This window comes from Mustela nivalis (assembly GCF_964662115.1).
Source record: "Mustela nivalis genome assembly, chromosome: 8".
Lineage (NCBI taxonomy): Eukaryota > Metazoa > Chordata > Mammalia > Carnivora > Mustelidae > Mustela > Mustela nivalis.
Window position 1 is genome coordinate 116,250,642 of NC_139027.1, and position 16,484 is coordinate 116,267,125.

At 45.0% G+C, this 16,484-nt stretch overlaps 1 protein-coding gene across 1 annotated transcript in view; it reads right to left on the reverse strand.

Moving 5' to 3' along the window:
- Window positions 1-802: 802 nt before the first annotated feature.
- TMC2 (transmembrane channel like 2) overlaps window positions 803-16,484 on the reverse strand; it is a gene marked incomplete at both ends in the record, with an annotated part of 63,954 nt that continues 48,272 nt past the window's right edge. Inside the window, 5 exons of the mRNA XM_082743013.1 lie at window positions 803-1,020; window positions 4,322-4,439; window positions 5,526-5,604; window positions 8,453-8,578; window positions 15,662-15,901. Of these exons, the coding sequence (XP_082599139.1) occupies window positions 803-1,020; window positions 4,322-4,439; window positions 5,526-5,604; window positions 8,453-8,578; window positions 15,662-15,901 (781 nt within the window). The remainder of the gene's footprint in view (window positions 1,021-4,321; window positions 4,440-5,525; window positions 5,605-8,452; window positions 8,579-15,661; window positions 15,902-16,484) is intronic.

A 16,484-nucleotide genomic window follows, 5' to 3' on the forward strand; every position in this document is an offset into this window, starting at 1 on the left:
GACTTTATTTATTTATTTGACAGAGAGAGATAACAAGCAGGCAGAGAGGCAGGCACAGAGAGAGGAGGAAGCAGGCTCCCTGCTGAGCAGAGAGCCCGATTCGGGGCTCGATCCCAGGACCCTGAGATCATGACCTGAGCTGAAGGCAGCGGCTTAACCCACTGAGCCACCCAGGTGCCCCGGCTCCCATGCATTTTTGCTGCTTAATGGGGTGAGCTCCCCTCAGGCTGGGTTCTGAGGGACAATCATCTTCCTATTTACCATGGCTGACTTTGGTTCACTACCTTTATATTCAGTGGCTTCTTGTACCTTTCATTTAAACCACCTCATCTCCTTTGGATAGAGGTGATGGTCAGGAATCGGGGCTGCTCTGTCTCACATCTTCTTCCCAGTTAGTAAGGTTAGCAGAAACCGGTATCCCAACATGGCGGCCATGAAAAAAGTCTATGGTGGTGATTGTGGCCCCGCCCCTCCTCCCAAATTCTGGAGTGGAGGAAACCAGTGAGTGTAGGGTCCAGAGCTGCCTGAACCAAGATACTGGAAAGTGCAGTTTATGGGGAGTGAGGAGAGACTCAGCTTCTCTGAAGAGTGGATGAAACCATTGTCCTTCCATTGCGGTAGCCAACAAGTGCCTGAGAGTAAATAATCGAAATTCCCACAATGACAGGTGAGAGAACATGCATGTGTGTGTGTGTTTGTGTGTGTGTAGACAGAGAGAGGAACAGAGAATATTATTTTGGGTGTGTGAGATGGTGAGGCCGAAGGATCAGCCCCAGAGTGGTGCTTCTGTGAGTCCCAGCTGTCAGTGCGAAGGTCTCTGAGCACTCTTTCCAGAGGCTGTTCTCCAAGGATGAGTCTGAGGCCGAGCAGGGCCAGAATCTGGTCTGACACCAGTAAGCCGAGCGCCAGAGAGGTGCCGAGAGGCAGGCAGTGTGGTCCCGCTGGCAGAACTGGAGGTCCCAGGATCCTGGACCTTCTTGTCTGGGGTCTGGTTTTGGCTGGTGGGGTGAGATATGGTACCTGGAAAAGGAACCAAGATTAAGAATGAGGGTGTGGGGGAATCTGCTTCAGTTTCCTGGTATCAAACGGGAGCCCTCTGGAGCTGTCCTGCTGTGTGTGTGTATTACAGTCCCATTTGGCGAATGAGATTGGTCAGATGGCCCTGGGTGTCTGGGGGCACCTTGGCCCAGCCTTGGCATAAACAGATTTGTTGGAAGAATATGGTCTGCTGGCTGGAGAGCTAGGCTTTGAACACTGGCCTTACACTGGACTCTCTGAGCCTTAGTTTTCTGGAGTACAAAGCTGGGACAACAGTAACATATGATGCTGGCAGGGGCTGTGTGACCTGCATGGAATCATATCTAACTTAGTGCTCCCGTTTACTTGTCTTCTGCCCTTCCCCTAACTCTGGCCTCACGGTGATACTGGCTTGCTCTTTACCAACCTCAGTTCCTGTGACACGGAAACGGACTAGGTTTCCCTGGTGGGTGAATGTGGCTTGTGTCTGAAGTCTAGGCTTTGACGTGCCCCACTTCCTCCCTGCCCCTCCCCCTTGCACCTGTCTGGGGTAGGTGGAGTCACCAGATGGAAGGAGCCAGCATCCTTGCAGCAGCGTCCCTTGAGAAGTAAGTCGCCGTCAAGTGGAAACACACAATTTAGACTTTACGTTGAGTGAGACGTCAACTTTCATTGTGTTTGAGTCATTACTTGTTTGGGCCTATTTGTTATAGTAACTGGCATCATTCTAGCGACTACTTCGAGAAGAGAAGCTAAGTGAGGGCAGCCATGGAGGCCACTGGCGGCCATCTTCCCAGGCTTTCCCCCATAGCCTACTCCCACTGATGTGTTCAGATCACACTAATTTTAAAAAATCAAACACTGCAGTACCAAGGTAAGCAGTACAAAATCAAAAGAACTTTGGATCCGTACTAAAAACTCACATTTGGAGAGGGGCAAACTTTAAAGCAGCAGCCTAGTAGAGCAAGGCAGGGAAGAAGTGCATCAGGGAGATGGACACATTGGGACTGTGGGGACGTGAGCCGACCACTGTCAAACCAGTGTAAGTTCCTCGGTTTCTCATAGAAAACATTTTGTATACCTCTTGTTTTCCTTCCATACTTAAGTCCATCGGTGTCCAAATAGGTCCATTCCATTTTCTCATTTTTTAAAAAGATTTTATTTATTTATTTGACAGACAGAGATCACAGGTAGGTAGAGAGGCAGGCAGAGAGAGAGGGGGAGGCAGGCTCTCTGCTGAGCAGAGAGCCCAATGCAGGGCTCGATCCCAGGACTCTGGGATCATGACCTGAGCCAAAGGCAGAGGCTTTAACCTACTGAGCCACCAAGGTGCCGCCCATTTTCTCATTTTTGTTGGTGATACTACAATATAACATTGCATGTACTCCATTTCCTGCCCTGTGTGGGACAATTAGGTGATTTCAAATATTTTCTTCAGTGTTACGATAAGCAGCTAGCCAGTTGCTCTTCTACATTTCAACCCTGAACCAGTCTTGGAGAGCATTGAAAGACTGCCAGCCGATCTAACCAACAAGGAGGTCTGTAGCTTCGAAATGGCTTCCATTTATTTTGGGAGAATCACTAGGGATAGGTTCTATTGTGACACAGACTTCTTGTCTTCTTTCTGCAACATCCACTTGTTTACTTGCTACCAACCATTCAGTAGTAATTCATTACTATTCCAGTGTCAATACTGATATTGACAAGTATTCCAATACCAACACAGGGTTTGCCAGGGATGCAAAAGTTTCCTGACCTGCTTCCACAGCCACTTCCATCATGGTTGGACCTCAAAAATGAAAAATACGCCAATGGGGCACCTGGGTGGCTCAGTGGGTTAAACCTCTGCTTTCGGCTCAGGTCATGATCTCAGGGTCCTGGGACCAAGACCTGCATTGGGCTCTCTGCTCAACAGGGAGCCTGCTTCCCCCTCTCTCTCTCTGCCTGCCTCTCTGCCTACTTGTGAACTTTCTATCTGTCAAATAAATAAATAAATAAAATCTTTAAAAAAAAGAAAAAGGAAAAGAAAAATATGCCAACAGAGGACGTTCACCTTGTAGGGAGATAATATTGTGCGGTTTAAATTCCTTGTTTCTGTTTTTTTGTGATCTTGCTTACATGTCATAAAGTCATCAAATAAATAATACAATTTCTGCATTAAAAATTCGAACTCCTGAACTGTCAGCCATTTCTTGTGCATCTTATTCACTTTCGGCATCAGAGGCCAAAATCACAGCATGCTGATGTGGTTTAATTTTACAATAGGGACAAGTTTTGGACATGGGGTCACCTAGGAGATGGTCTCTTTTGGCTTGACATTTCCTCTCTCAAGGTGGAGATGGTCTGTGACCAAGCCATGTTGAAGTCCTATGACACCTTCTTTGGAACACATGTGGTCATTTCTTATCCTTCCATTCTAGATATTCCAGTGTTTCTCTTTTTTAAGAGAATACCAATTGGTTCCAGTAGGAGTAGCAACTGCCGGATTCAAATCTGTTTTACCTTCTAAAGAAAACATTCAAGACAACACAGAGAACAAATACCTCCTCCATCCCTAGGTGACTGTGACCCCCTGTCAGCCAACCCTAAGGGTATCTTAGCGGCATCTGGGTAGGACACCAGCAGTGCCCTTCCATTGGGTTAAAGAGCCAGATAGAAAGAGGATATCAGGGGCGCCTGGGTGGCTCAGTGGGTTAAGCCTGTCTTCAGCTCAGGTCATGATCCCAGGGTCCTGGGATCGAACCCCACATCGGGCTCTCTGCTCAGCAGGGAGCCTGCTTCCTCCTCTCTCTCTCTCTGCCTGCTTGTGATCTTTCTCTCTGTTAAATAAATAAAATTAAAAAAAAAAAAAGAAAGAGGATATCAGAAGGGGACTGTCAGACTAAAGAGAGAAAGTGAAGAAGATGAAATCATTTCAGAAAAGAAGGCTCACTTGTGGCGAAAGTCAAGAGTCACCATAGAAAATGCAGCGAGAGACTTGGTGGGTAGAGGTGAGGGAGACAGCCCCAGGGGAGAAGTGGAGGTGCTTCCCCATGTCACAGATGCCTCTCCCAGCTCATAGTCATGGGCTCTCTCTCTGTGTGCCAGGCCTCTGTGAAGCTCGCCTCTTGCAGAATCCCATCTCATTCTCCCCACCCCATGAGGTAGGACCTATGACCCATTCTTAGCTTAATGTGCCCAGCTTCGCACAGCTAATTGTCAGAATTCTGACTTCATCCCAGCTCCATCTGATTTCTCAGCTGATGTTCTATACACCCTCCCATGTGGCCCCATGAAGAAGGAATCATCATGAAATAGAATTTACCTTCTTTGGTGAGTTGGAGCTGGGTGGCATTTTTGGAGGTGTCTTTAGCTGTGTCCTCTGAATCTTGGACTGTGGTTCTGCCTTTGACAGATTTGTGGCTCTTCTCAACTTCACGGAGCTGTAGGAAAAGAATGAACGGTTCTCAGGGAAATGGGTATTTGAGGAACAGAGCCCACGATGGCGAGGTCTAGGGGACAAGGACTCCATCGTCAGTTTTTGGTAACTACCTTAAATTGCCAGGTTTTGGTCCTTGCTGCTGATTGGACAGGGGACCCCAAGATTCAGTTTTGCACAGCATTTGAAGGGACATCTGGCCAGGGAAGGACACAAACCCTGCCAATCCTGCATTTCAAGGTTCTTTGTATCTGGGCAAGAGGACAGTGAGGTTAACAGAGGGAGATGCAGAGGGGAGCTGGCTTCGAGGCAGTTGAGATTAGTTCCAGAAGAGGGAGCAAGGAGCAAGGAGGACAAGGCTTAGAGCCGGGTGGGGTCTGCCCTTCACTGCTTTTGGAGGGGAGGGGGGAAGTTGGGTGCTGGGAGAGACAAGAGAGCAGTCAGAACTCAGCTGGTGCGGGGAGAGGCTATCTGTGTGCAGCCGGGAGCTTAAGAGACCTCTTAGGCTGTGTTCACAAGCACTATGTCATTCTGACAATATTTTGTCTAGTATTTATGGTATTAGTTTTAATCTATACATATTACTGGGGGTACTGGTTTTACTATGTATAAACATTGCTTGAGTCCATTGAATTTCTCCTGTTCTTTAACAACCTCTCCAAATTTAAGCCATCATCATTGTGTGCCCCCTGAATAACCTCAAAATAGAAATGCATGTTGTTCAATCTTACAAGGCTTCCTATAACACAGATACTTTGGGATCTGATTTGGAAGGAAGCCATTTAGCTAATACAACTGGGCTCACAGAGCAAATTAGCAAAAACCAAAACCATGACATCTTTTCTTTTCTTTTCTTTTTTTTTTTAAAGATTTTATTTATTTACTTGAGAGAGAGACAGTGAGAGAGAGCATGAACGAGGAGAAGGTCAGAGAGAGAAGCAGACTCCCCATGGAGCTGGGAGTCCGATGAGGGACTCGATCCCGGGACCCCAGGATCATGACCTGAGCCGAAGGCAGTCGTCCAACCAACTGAGCCACCCAGGCGTCCCACCATGACATCTTTTCAAATGAAAACTCCCGACAGACTCACCGCTTGAATTTTCTTTCTCAGTTGGGCATTAGCTCGGGAAAGGCTTTTGGAAACTGAGTTCAGGTAGTAGATGGCCAGGCTGCAAGAGAAAAGTGAGCCTCCGGTGATAAGGCAGTCTTGGAAAATGATAAGAGCTGGACCCCTTCTGGAGGAATCAAGGCAGGCTTCCTGGAGTAGTTTGCCTCTGGGCACGGTGGAGAGATTAAGCTCCTGACTTAATGAGGAGAGGGCTCTGGACACCCTATTTTCTATTTTATTAAAAGCGGAAATGACATACATTTTAAACTCTCAGAGTGCTCAGTAAATGTTGGCTAAGGGAATCATTCTTCTTGGAAATCTGAAGAGGTGGGGGAGAAGCAGGAGTTCTTGAAAGCAGAAGAAGCTGCTTATACTTCCTGGGGAGCTGCCCTGGGTCAGGCTCTGTGTCATGCATGTCCCACTCCACCACATCTGTGGTTTTCACAGAAAACCCATGAAGTTGAAAGGATGTCTCCCATCTTTCCAAATCAGTCTCCTAGAACTCAGATAGGTTAAGTACTTTGTCGAAGTTTACCCCATCTATCAGTACTTGTTGGAGCCAAACATTTAAAGCCAAAGCTCCTTCCCCAGTCATCAAGGGCTAAGAGAGGAAGGTCTGGATGCTAGGTGCCTGCTCCAAGTTTGCCTAGAAGCACAAGTGCAGAAGGCCTGGAGGTCCCTGCTTAGGGAGCACTGATGAGAATGTCTGGTCCTGGGCTGGTTTTCAGAGTCCAGCTCCCACCAGGTGTCCTTTGAAGCTTCCCTTTCACAGGACCTAAAGTTGAGGGCTTATGACCTAGGTGCACCACCTGAGAGGGGAGGGGACAAAAAAGTCAAGGTACCATGTGGATTGGGTCCCTCGCCATCCTGTTACTTGGGAGCTTTTGAGGTTCATCCTTCTTTGTCATTTTTCTCCAAGGATTTCAAGTCTTAGCTGCTCCAGCTTGGGTCTTCTAAGTCTTCCTCTCAGGGTGGGGCCACCCAGAGCCAATTCATTGAGTCCATGAGCTCTTTCCAGCCAGAGAGGAGGAATCCCGTTGTGTTTAGGGCGGAGTGTGGGTCAGAGGCTATCATATGAGCCCACGGCAGCAGAGACTCAGGGGGAGTCAGGGAGGACAGTGGGAGGCAGCAGGACCTGTTTTGTAAGGTTCCTACACTGAAGGCCAGACCTCACCTTCTCCCCTAACTAACCACCCATCTATTAGGGAGGAACTGGAGGTCAGAGAGGAGGAAGTGCTCATGGGTGGCTGTGTCCCTCCATTCCCAAATTCAGCATTTCCCTTTGCTGCCTGTAAGGGGTCAGGTCTGGGTTCCAGAATTTCCTCAGGCATTCAAGGGGTAGTACAGGTGGTCACTATCATGCCAGTCCTTTCTTAGGCCTTGACTAGGAGCAGAAGATGTTCCAGTCAAAGATGTAAGAAAATACACCGATTTGGGGGAACAATTCAGCACTCTCTAGAAGGATTGGGGAAACACATACCTATGACTCTGCACTTCTACTTCCAGAGGTCTGTCTAAGAGAAGCCCTGACACATCTGCACAAGGACCACATTTGCAATAGCAAAAAAGTTGGAAACCTAACCACCTCTCTGCAGAGGGACAGAAAAACTGTGGTTTAATCACACTGCAGAGTGGAGTAGAGCCGTTCATAGAGGAGTAGAGCTCCTGGATCCACATGGATACATTCCCCAAACATAATGTTGAGTGAGAAAGTGAACCATTCCTGAAAAAATTTAAAGCCCAGAAAAGGATAGCACACCTGTGCCTGATGAAAACACCTGACTACATGTGGAAATGATCACAGTGAATTCCTACAGTGGTTACTTTGGGGGAGGGAAGAAGAGAGCTGGATTGGGTGGGAGAGGGCTTGAAGTGTATCTGTAATATTTTATTTCTTGTAAAGGACAGACTGGTGGAAGTAATGCAAACTAGTAACATCTGTTTACTCTTGTGATCCCATTCATGTTGTCTGTACTTTTCTGTATGTTAGGAATATTTCACAATTAAAAAAAAAGCATGCCAAAATGGTTTTTTGTAAAGAAAAAACACCCTGATATTTTCACCAGTACATTTTCGATGACCATAATTCAAATTCAGGAGTCTCACTTTCCACCTTCTTCTTTTCATTCTTCCCTTGCTCCTTCCTTGAACGTGTGTTATTTGCCTCCTCTGCCCTAGGCCTGGGGCTGGTGTTGGGGGTCCAGAGATCATCCCACCTACTCACCATTCTCACAGGTTTCTCAGTCTTTGGTGGGAGGGAGAGTGGGGAATGAACCAAAGGTTCTAGTGCACCCAAGGACAGGCTGAATCAGACCCTCTGCTTTCTCAGAGACCCAGAGCCCAGATGTCTTTGATATTTCTAAGTGGCGTTTAGGAGAGTGTTACAGATACTGTCAGTGGCCATCCATATTCCTTGGGCCCCATCTTTCAGTGTGCTCCCTGAAAGACTTCTGACTAGCAGTTGCTTTATCTCTGTGCCTGGAGCTTCCCTTCCATCCCCTGCAGAAACTCTTTGACCCAGGAATGCAGCTGACCCAGATTGCCAGGGAACTAACCCACCCCGATCCCCTTTTAGGTTTCCCAGTCCAACCCAAGAGTGAGCGATGGGTGCTGGTCTACAAGTGCCCCATCCCTGACCCTTGAGCCGGATAACTCTGAGACCCACTGTTTCCCAGTGTTCCCCAGCAGGATTAAAGTCATCCCAGTGGTAATGACCTTGCTGTCCCCTTTCCCATCTCACTTCCTTCCCTCGCTCCCCAGTGAATTATTTGCCTTTGCATCTTTGTCTCAGGATCTGCTTCTGGGAAATGCAGATTAAGGAAGAGGGCTGGGGGTTGGGGGAGAAGGACCTGTCTGGGAAGTCTCAAGTCTAAGGGGAAGGTTGCCAGGAGGCAGAGCCCTTAACTTACAACATCAGCAGGATGGCTGGGATGATCAGGCCAGGGTTGGCGAGGAAAGCAAAGATCTTGCCCAGGAAGGCTGGAAAATCATTTTCAATCGTCTCTTGGATGACATCATACATTCTGTTTTTCCCACTGTGAAGAAGAGAGAACACATGACAGCTCAATATATGAAGCTTATGTGGCGAACACAGCTGCGCCCGTGTCCCCATGGGTCCCAAGCTGCCACTCACCACTGCTTTCCCAGAAGAACCAGAGCTCTGCTCCAAAGGGACTGCACGTAAAACATGCCCCACGAGGGGCTGCCATTTGGCTCTGTCTTATAGCTGGTCAGCCCCCTGGCCAGCGTCATGTCCTTGGAACCTCAGAACTTCTCAACCTGCATGGGTCTCCTGGGTCTGACATCTTCCTTAGCAAGATGAAAATGGGTTTTCTACTCTATTCTCCTGGGAGAAAATTGCCTGTCAGCTGGTTGTAAGATCAACATGGAGCTCCCTTTGGGCTCCCAGGGAAGGAAAGAGCTCTCCAGAGGCTTATATGGGAGACAACTTCATGGGGCCGCTCAGAAATACCTACAAATTGTCTTCAGATGATAGTTTCAGGAGATTGGATCACTTAGGACAGGCTCCTGGACAGGTCACAGTGGTAATTTTGATTTTCTTCAAATACCCAATAACTATTATGCAGACTGACTTCCACAAATGCCTGTCCAGAGACTACGGTCCCTTGCTGGCTACGGTTAATCATTTCAGGGCCCAGAAATGGACTTTAGGGCTTGAAATTCCTGGTTCAAATCCTTGCTTCTTCATCTATTAGCTGTGAGACACACGGGATAGTTTACTTATTCTCTTTCTGCCTGTTTCTCTCAGTTTCCTCGGTCTCCCCATTAGAGACTCCTCATCAGTGTAGCTATTAAAAAAAAAAAAAGAATAAAATAAAAATCAATTTAAAAATTAATTTAAAAAAATACAAGATATCCAGCTAAATTTGAATTTCAGAAGTATAAGAATGTCTCACAGAGCAAATTATTAATTATCTATCTAAAATTTAAACTCAGCTGGGCATCCTGTATTTTCTCTGGCAGATCTATACCAGAGCACTCAGTTTCTCATTCTGATTTGCTCTAGGTCTGTCTTTTTTCCCTTTTCTACAGAGGAAAACATCAAATACGGACAGCTGCAGCTGATGGCTGAAAATGATGAGCACTAAGAAGTCAACATCCAGCATCCTTTATGTTGTTTATGTTTATTAGTTATTGGACCGTTTCTCTTTTCATGATTAAACAACTCTTTTAATAAAAAAGTTAATTAAAATTAAGTAAAATTAAAAATTCACTTTTTTAGTCTCACATTTCAAGTATGCTCAGTAGTCATGGGACGAGTAGCTACTATTTTTGAAGAGTAGATATGGAATTTTTTTTCATCACATAGAAAATTCTATCCGACAGTGCTTTAGATGTTTGATATCTTTGGCCAAGATACTGAAAATTTCTCTGCTGTGTAATATAGCATAATAATGATATATATAATATAGCATAATATTATGCTATATTATCTGTATAATATAGCATAATAATGATACAGTATAATATGGTATTATGATATTTGTATAATAAAGCTTAATAATGTATTATGTATAATATAGTCTCATCTGTATAATAGAGCATAATAATGATACAATATAACATGGTATTATGAGTAGAATAATTGTATTTGCCTCAGAGAATTGTTTAGAGGGTGTAGATACAACTTTATATAAAACACTATGTATGGGGTCATCAAATGATAAGTGCCCTCCAATATGTTGCAGCCAGAAGCTTCATCTTTCTTTTCTGTAAAGTATTGATCAAAGGTTGGCAAATAATGGCCCATGAGCCAAATTTGGCTTATGACTTGTTTTCCTATGGCCTGAAAACAAAGAATGGTTTTCACATATTTCAGTGGTTGGGGGGAAAAAAGAAGAATATTTTGTGATATATAAAAATTGAAGTAGGAAATTCAAACTTTAGTGTCACTAAGTAAAATATTATTGGAACACAGCCACGCCTGTTTATTTATATATGGTCTGTGGTCATTTTTGTGCTCTAATGGCTGACAAGAAATAGTTGTGTCAGAGACCACTCATGGCCATCTCAATGCTTAGCGCTTTTAAGTGCCATGTGTATTGTATTATGACATTTCATTAATTCAGTTTTTATTCTTATTCATGTGTACCTGTCATGTAAAAACAAGAAAAGTAAATTTCACCTGTTATGCTTTTAAGTCACAGTTAAGTATGGGTTATTTTGTCCTTGAATCATGATGTATTAGATGATGTATTAGTTTCCAGTGGGTGTTATAACAAATTGCCACACAGTTGACTTTAAACAATACAAATTTGTTCTCTTACAGTTCTGCATGCCAAAAGTCTGAGTGTTTCACTGGGTTGACACCAAGGTGTTGGCAGGGTTGCACTCCCTTCAGAGGGAGGTGCTAGGGGAGAATCTGTTTCCTCGCTTTTTTCCCAGCATCTCATGCTTTATTCCTGGCATTCCTTGGCTCATGGCCCCTTCCTCTGTCTGCAAAGCTGGTAACACCTCTCCTTCCATAGTGACATCACTTTCTGTTCTTCTGTAGTCAAATATCCCTGTGCTTCCCTCTTATAAGGACACTTGTGATTTAGGGCTCATCTGGATAATCCAGGATAATCTCTCCACCTCAAGATCCTTAAGTTAATCACATTGACAAAGGTCACTTTGCTGTGTAAAATAAGGTCCACAGGTTCCAGGGATGAGAAGCAAATATCTTCAGGAGCCATTATTCAGCCCATCACCTTACACTCCCTAGTCCTTGAAGATTCATGTTCCTCTCACCTGCAAAATACATTCATCACCATCCATGTATCCCCCAAAGTTGCAACCCATTAGAGCATCAACCCACAGTCCAAAATATCATCTAAATATCATCAGCACAAAAGTCCCAAATCTCACCATCTAAATTACGTATAGGTGAGACCTTGGGTATGATCCATTTTGGGGCAAAATTATTCTCTCTATGGACCCATAAAACTAGAAAATGAATTATTTACTCCCAAAATACAGTGGTGTGCCAGCCCTAAGATAACAGTAAAAGATGGCAGTATACTGTTCATATGACATTCTTAAATATCTGGTGGGTCTTCCAAGTATGTCATGGGAATTCAGTCCCTTAGACAAGGGGGTCCCACACAGATCTTTACTGGAGAATTCTATCTCTATGCTTGCCTTCTGCTGAGATGGTTGAGAGGATCCCAGTCACAAGCTTAAAAAAACAAAATCCTCTGTGTGAATGAATATTTAGGTTTTTTGATCCCTCAGAGGCACTTGCAAAAGTTGCTCAGCCTGCCCCTTGTTTTTTTTTTCCTTTAGAGCATGCTTTCCTGACAGTAAATCTGTTTGCAGTGTCTTTTGCAATCTGGACAGGCTGAGAATTTCCCAAATCATTAGATTCTGGTTTCTTCTGGCTTATCAGTTCTTTTCTCAATTTGTCTCTTTCCTCTCACATTTTAGTAGAAGCAGCAGGATGAAACCAGTTTGTACCTTCAATACTTCACTTAGAAATCTCCTTAGCCAAACATCCAAGTTCGTTATTTACAGATTCAGATTTCCATATACCTGTAGGACATCATTCAGCTAAGCTTTCTGTTCTCTATATAGCAAGGACTCCCCTTTCCTCCACTTCCCAAAATCACATTCCTCACTGACCAGTGGTGAAGTGATTAAATTGTATTTGATTGCAGGAGCTGAAGAAATGTATCTGGAGGAAATAAACTTGCTTAAGACTTGGAGAATTTCCAGCAAAAGCAGCTGCTTGAAGGGTTGAGGACATTGAGAACAAGGGTGTATTCCAAGAGAGGTAAATGATGTCAAGTGGTTTTCTTTGGCCCTTGATGAGTCAGGAGATGTTACTGATGCTGTTCAGTTGTTTAACTGAGGAACGAATGCCAAGTTTGAAGTGACTGAAGAACTGATTTCTGTGAATACACCATGTGGAACAAATATGGATGAAATTTTCTCAAAGAAGTTGAGAATACGTTAATTCAGTACAACTGAATGGAATGGAATTTGATACAACTGATGTGGGATCTGCTATGGCATGCTACAGTTGACAATGGTCAAAATATATATAGGGCAGAAGAAGGCTTAGCTGGACAAATTTATGAAGCCTGTGAAGTTTTAGGTGTGGACAGACTATGGTTATTCTCTGTCTTACTCATCAGGGGGTAATTTGCAGAAAATATTTGAATCTATCATGTGCTACTGCAATCAATCAATAATGTCAATAGTGAATTTCATCTGCTCTCATAAGTTAATCATTTTCCAAACTGTGCATTTTGTCAGAAATGGAAACTGAGGGTTCTGGCTTGCCCAATGCATAGCAGTTCAATGACATAGCAGTAGTAAAGCTTTATGGGAATTTTTCTTCTAGGGTAGGAGACGTGTTGTCATGTCTGGTACATTGATGGACTGTACTGCTCTCTAAGAAGTAAAACTGATGTTGATGACAAGGGACAGCAACTTTGAGCCCCTGTTATGTGAGATATTATCATTGCTTTCCCCTCAAGAACTCCATTCTTTTCATTGGTAGACCTATATTACAAAAATTATACTCTATTATTATCATATTTTGAGTTTTGTCAATAATATAAACTTTGTGGCCATTTGTTTCTCTAATCATAGAAGTATTTACATAATATTCTTGATTTTTTTCTCCTGATTCCCAAGCTGAAAATATTGACTGTCAGGCTCTTGTCAGAAAAAGGTAGCTGAGCCCTGGTGTAGATGATGCTTCCACCTCATAGCCTTGTTAGCTGTACCAACTACTCTCAACTTGGACAGAGCTCAGGCTTCACAAATTTGTATATATACCTTACCATGGAAATTAGCACCCTCCATTAAGTGTTTTGCAAATAGCACACTAAAATCTCATAGCAACACTAGGACAGAAGCACTACAATTATTTCCATGTTATAGGCAATTAACTTGTGGTGTAGGGAGTTAAGTAACTTCTCGAGATGACCCAGCTGGCAACTGACTGAGCTGACTCTAGAGTTAGGGGGTTGAGAATTTTTTCTTCTGGGAACAGCTAATAATAAAAATTTTAGGCTTTGTGAACCAGATGGTCTCTGTTGACATGACTCCATTGAGCTGTTGTAGTGAGAAATCTGTGGTGACAGATTATAGTAAGCAAATGAGTGTGGCTGTGCTCCAATGAAACTCTATTTACAAAAACTCTATGTCTCATCCGTTGATGTCTGTTTGGATCTGGCTGAAACCCCAAGTTCCTCCAGTAAAAGTGAATTTTTGTGATGTGAAGGGTCTAGTTTGAACACTGACCATAAAATAGGTATTCTCTTCTAGACACTGGGTATAAGGCAGTGAGAAAGGAAGCAAAAATCACACCCTCCTGGAGCTTATGTCCTGGTGAAGGAGATAGACAACAAACACGATAAATAAGCAAAAAAACTTGGACCGTTAGATGTTGATCAGGAGATACAATAAGCAGAAACAATGATAAGAAGAGTGTGTGTGTGTGTGACATTTTAGTTAGGCTCTCCAGGGAAGGTCTCACTGAGAAGGTGACCTTTGAGAAAACACCTGAAGCAAGTGAGAGAGAGAACAGCTGTAGAAATATCTGAGGAATGAACTAACTGTTGGTGAGTTTTGATGAGAAGGGTGACAGGAAGGCGGTGGCAGCCATGTTTCCTTCTGAGTTCTGTTTTCAGATTCCTTTCCCTGCTCTCTGGCTGTAGGCTGTCAGGGCCTCTCAGGGTAGCAGACGAAGCAAGGGTGGGGCAGAGGGCTAGGGTCAGGCATGGCTTAGGCCTGCCCATGGGCCTCCTTTCTGGTGGCAGGTAGGCAGCCTGAACAAAGGAGCACTGGCATTTGAATCTAGAGCTCAGCCCTCCAAACCTTGCTTAGGAAGAAGTCAGGAGAGGGTTCTACCATTCCTATCATGTGGCTCTCCCTTCAGCCTGGCATCCCATCTACAGCTCAGCAAATTCTTCTTCTCTGGAACTAGTCACCCACCCCACCCCCAACCCCATGCCTTCCACCTGAACCTCTGTGCAGCCAGATCTCACTCTGCCACGAGCACACCACTAATGCCTCTGAGCATCACAGCACTCACTGGGGGGGGGGGGGGGGGGGGAGGGTACACACCACAGGGCTTTAGCTACATAAGTCCCTTCTAAATGGAAAAGTACCAGGGCAGCATTTCCCCATGTGTTGATCCACTATGGTAGGCCCAGAGCCAGGACCAGAGTGAGCTGGGTCAGGCCCTGGGACACACAATGGAAGGAGCAAGCTCAGAATCGGTAACTCACCCACCTCACCCCACTCCTGGCCCTGGATGAGTGTTCCATGAAGAGTCTATGGTCAAGAAGGACAGAAATGCTGGCTTGCACACATTATCTTATTGCATGATTCTTCTGATCCATTATAAAGAGTGTGCCCCAAGCATTTTTAAGTAAGAAGGTGGCAGATAAAATGGTCAGCATGTTCCAAACTGCTTGAACCACAGAACTCCTTCTTATGAAGTAGAGAGATGGCTTTATTTCCAGAGGGTCTTATGCTTGGAAAGAGAGCAGCAGATGCATATTATTTCTCAATGTACCTCCTTATCTCATTACTTATACATTCTTTATACGATGCCCAGTCTCCTAAACTGGTCTGACTTATACCCTGAACCCACAGTGCTGACAAATGCTCTGCAGGGCATGGGGACCCAGTCAAAAGTCTCAGTTGCTGCTTCCCGTGCAAATGGCACTTATAAATGTATGGTTATTTCATCTTCAGACTATTCCCTCCCTCCTCTTACTCATCCTACGGTAAGGTAATCCAGAGCAGTAGACTATCCACATGTTAAAAGGTCAGAGCTGCACTGTCCAATATAGTAGCCATCAGCCATGGGAGGTTATTTAAATTACAGTGAATTGTAATGAAATAAAGAAATTCAGTTTCTTGGTTGTCATTCCAATGTTCAAGAGCCACACGTGGCTGGGGGCTACCATATTGGATCACGCAGTGATAGAACATGTCCATCCTTGCAGAAAACGCCATTGAATGGCTCTGATGATTTGCACAGAGCTCCACGGCCTTTTGCAGGCTGATAAGATGCTAGAAGAGGACATCTGAGCCAGGGCTCCCTCAACAGACTGCTCTGGGGGAAGAGCTGCTCCCATGCAACCAGGACTATGCACCTGAATGGTCCGCAGTCAAAGGAGGGCGGGAGGGACATGATGGTGTAAGCCACCGGCAGGAGGCTGAGGAAGAGCACCAGCAGCAGAAGGCCCATGTAGAAGTTGTTGGATCGGGAAGCTTTGAACACGCGTTCGTGGGGCACATTGCTGCTCATCACTGCCCAGCACTGGAAGTACATGGAGGTCAGCAGGCGCAGCACGTTGATGCCTACCAGTCCTGGAGCATAGAAGGAGCCCATCCTGGAAGGGCAGAAACCACATACTCGGTTGGCCCCCCAGAAGGTGAGGCCAAGGAAGGATGACAGGAGGAAATGGGGTAGATGGATTAGGAGCATGAGGCCTCACTGTCTTCCCTGCAGGTTCTGAAGGCAGTGGTCTCCCATTTAAGCTGGACATTTATTGCCAAGCCATAGCCACCCATTCCTCAGGAGAGGGAGATCTCCAAGCACCACTGGCTTGGGTTCTGACCACGAGGCACCTAACAAATTATTTGGCCTCCTGACTCTTTCTCTGTGGTTCCCCTAAAACAATAGTGCTGCTCAGAAAAGTATCTGAAGTTCTTAAATGAAGAGAATGGGACACCAGCTTTCAGTGAGCCCTCAGTCTCTTAAAAGTCTTTGGTTGAAATTACTCAGCCTTTTCTTCTAACCCCCCCCTCAGAGGAGGAAGACCCTTGGCTCCTTTCCTCCTCCTATCCTACCTGTTTTCTCCCTCCTCCCTCTTCCCTTTCCTCCTCTGTTTCTCCTCCTCTCTCCCTTTTGCCTTCTCCTTCCTCCCTTCTCTACTTCATCCTTTTTTCCTTCCTCCTCCTCATTCCCCTTCA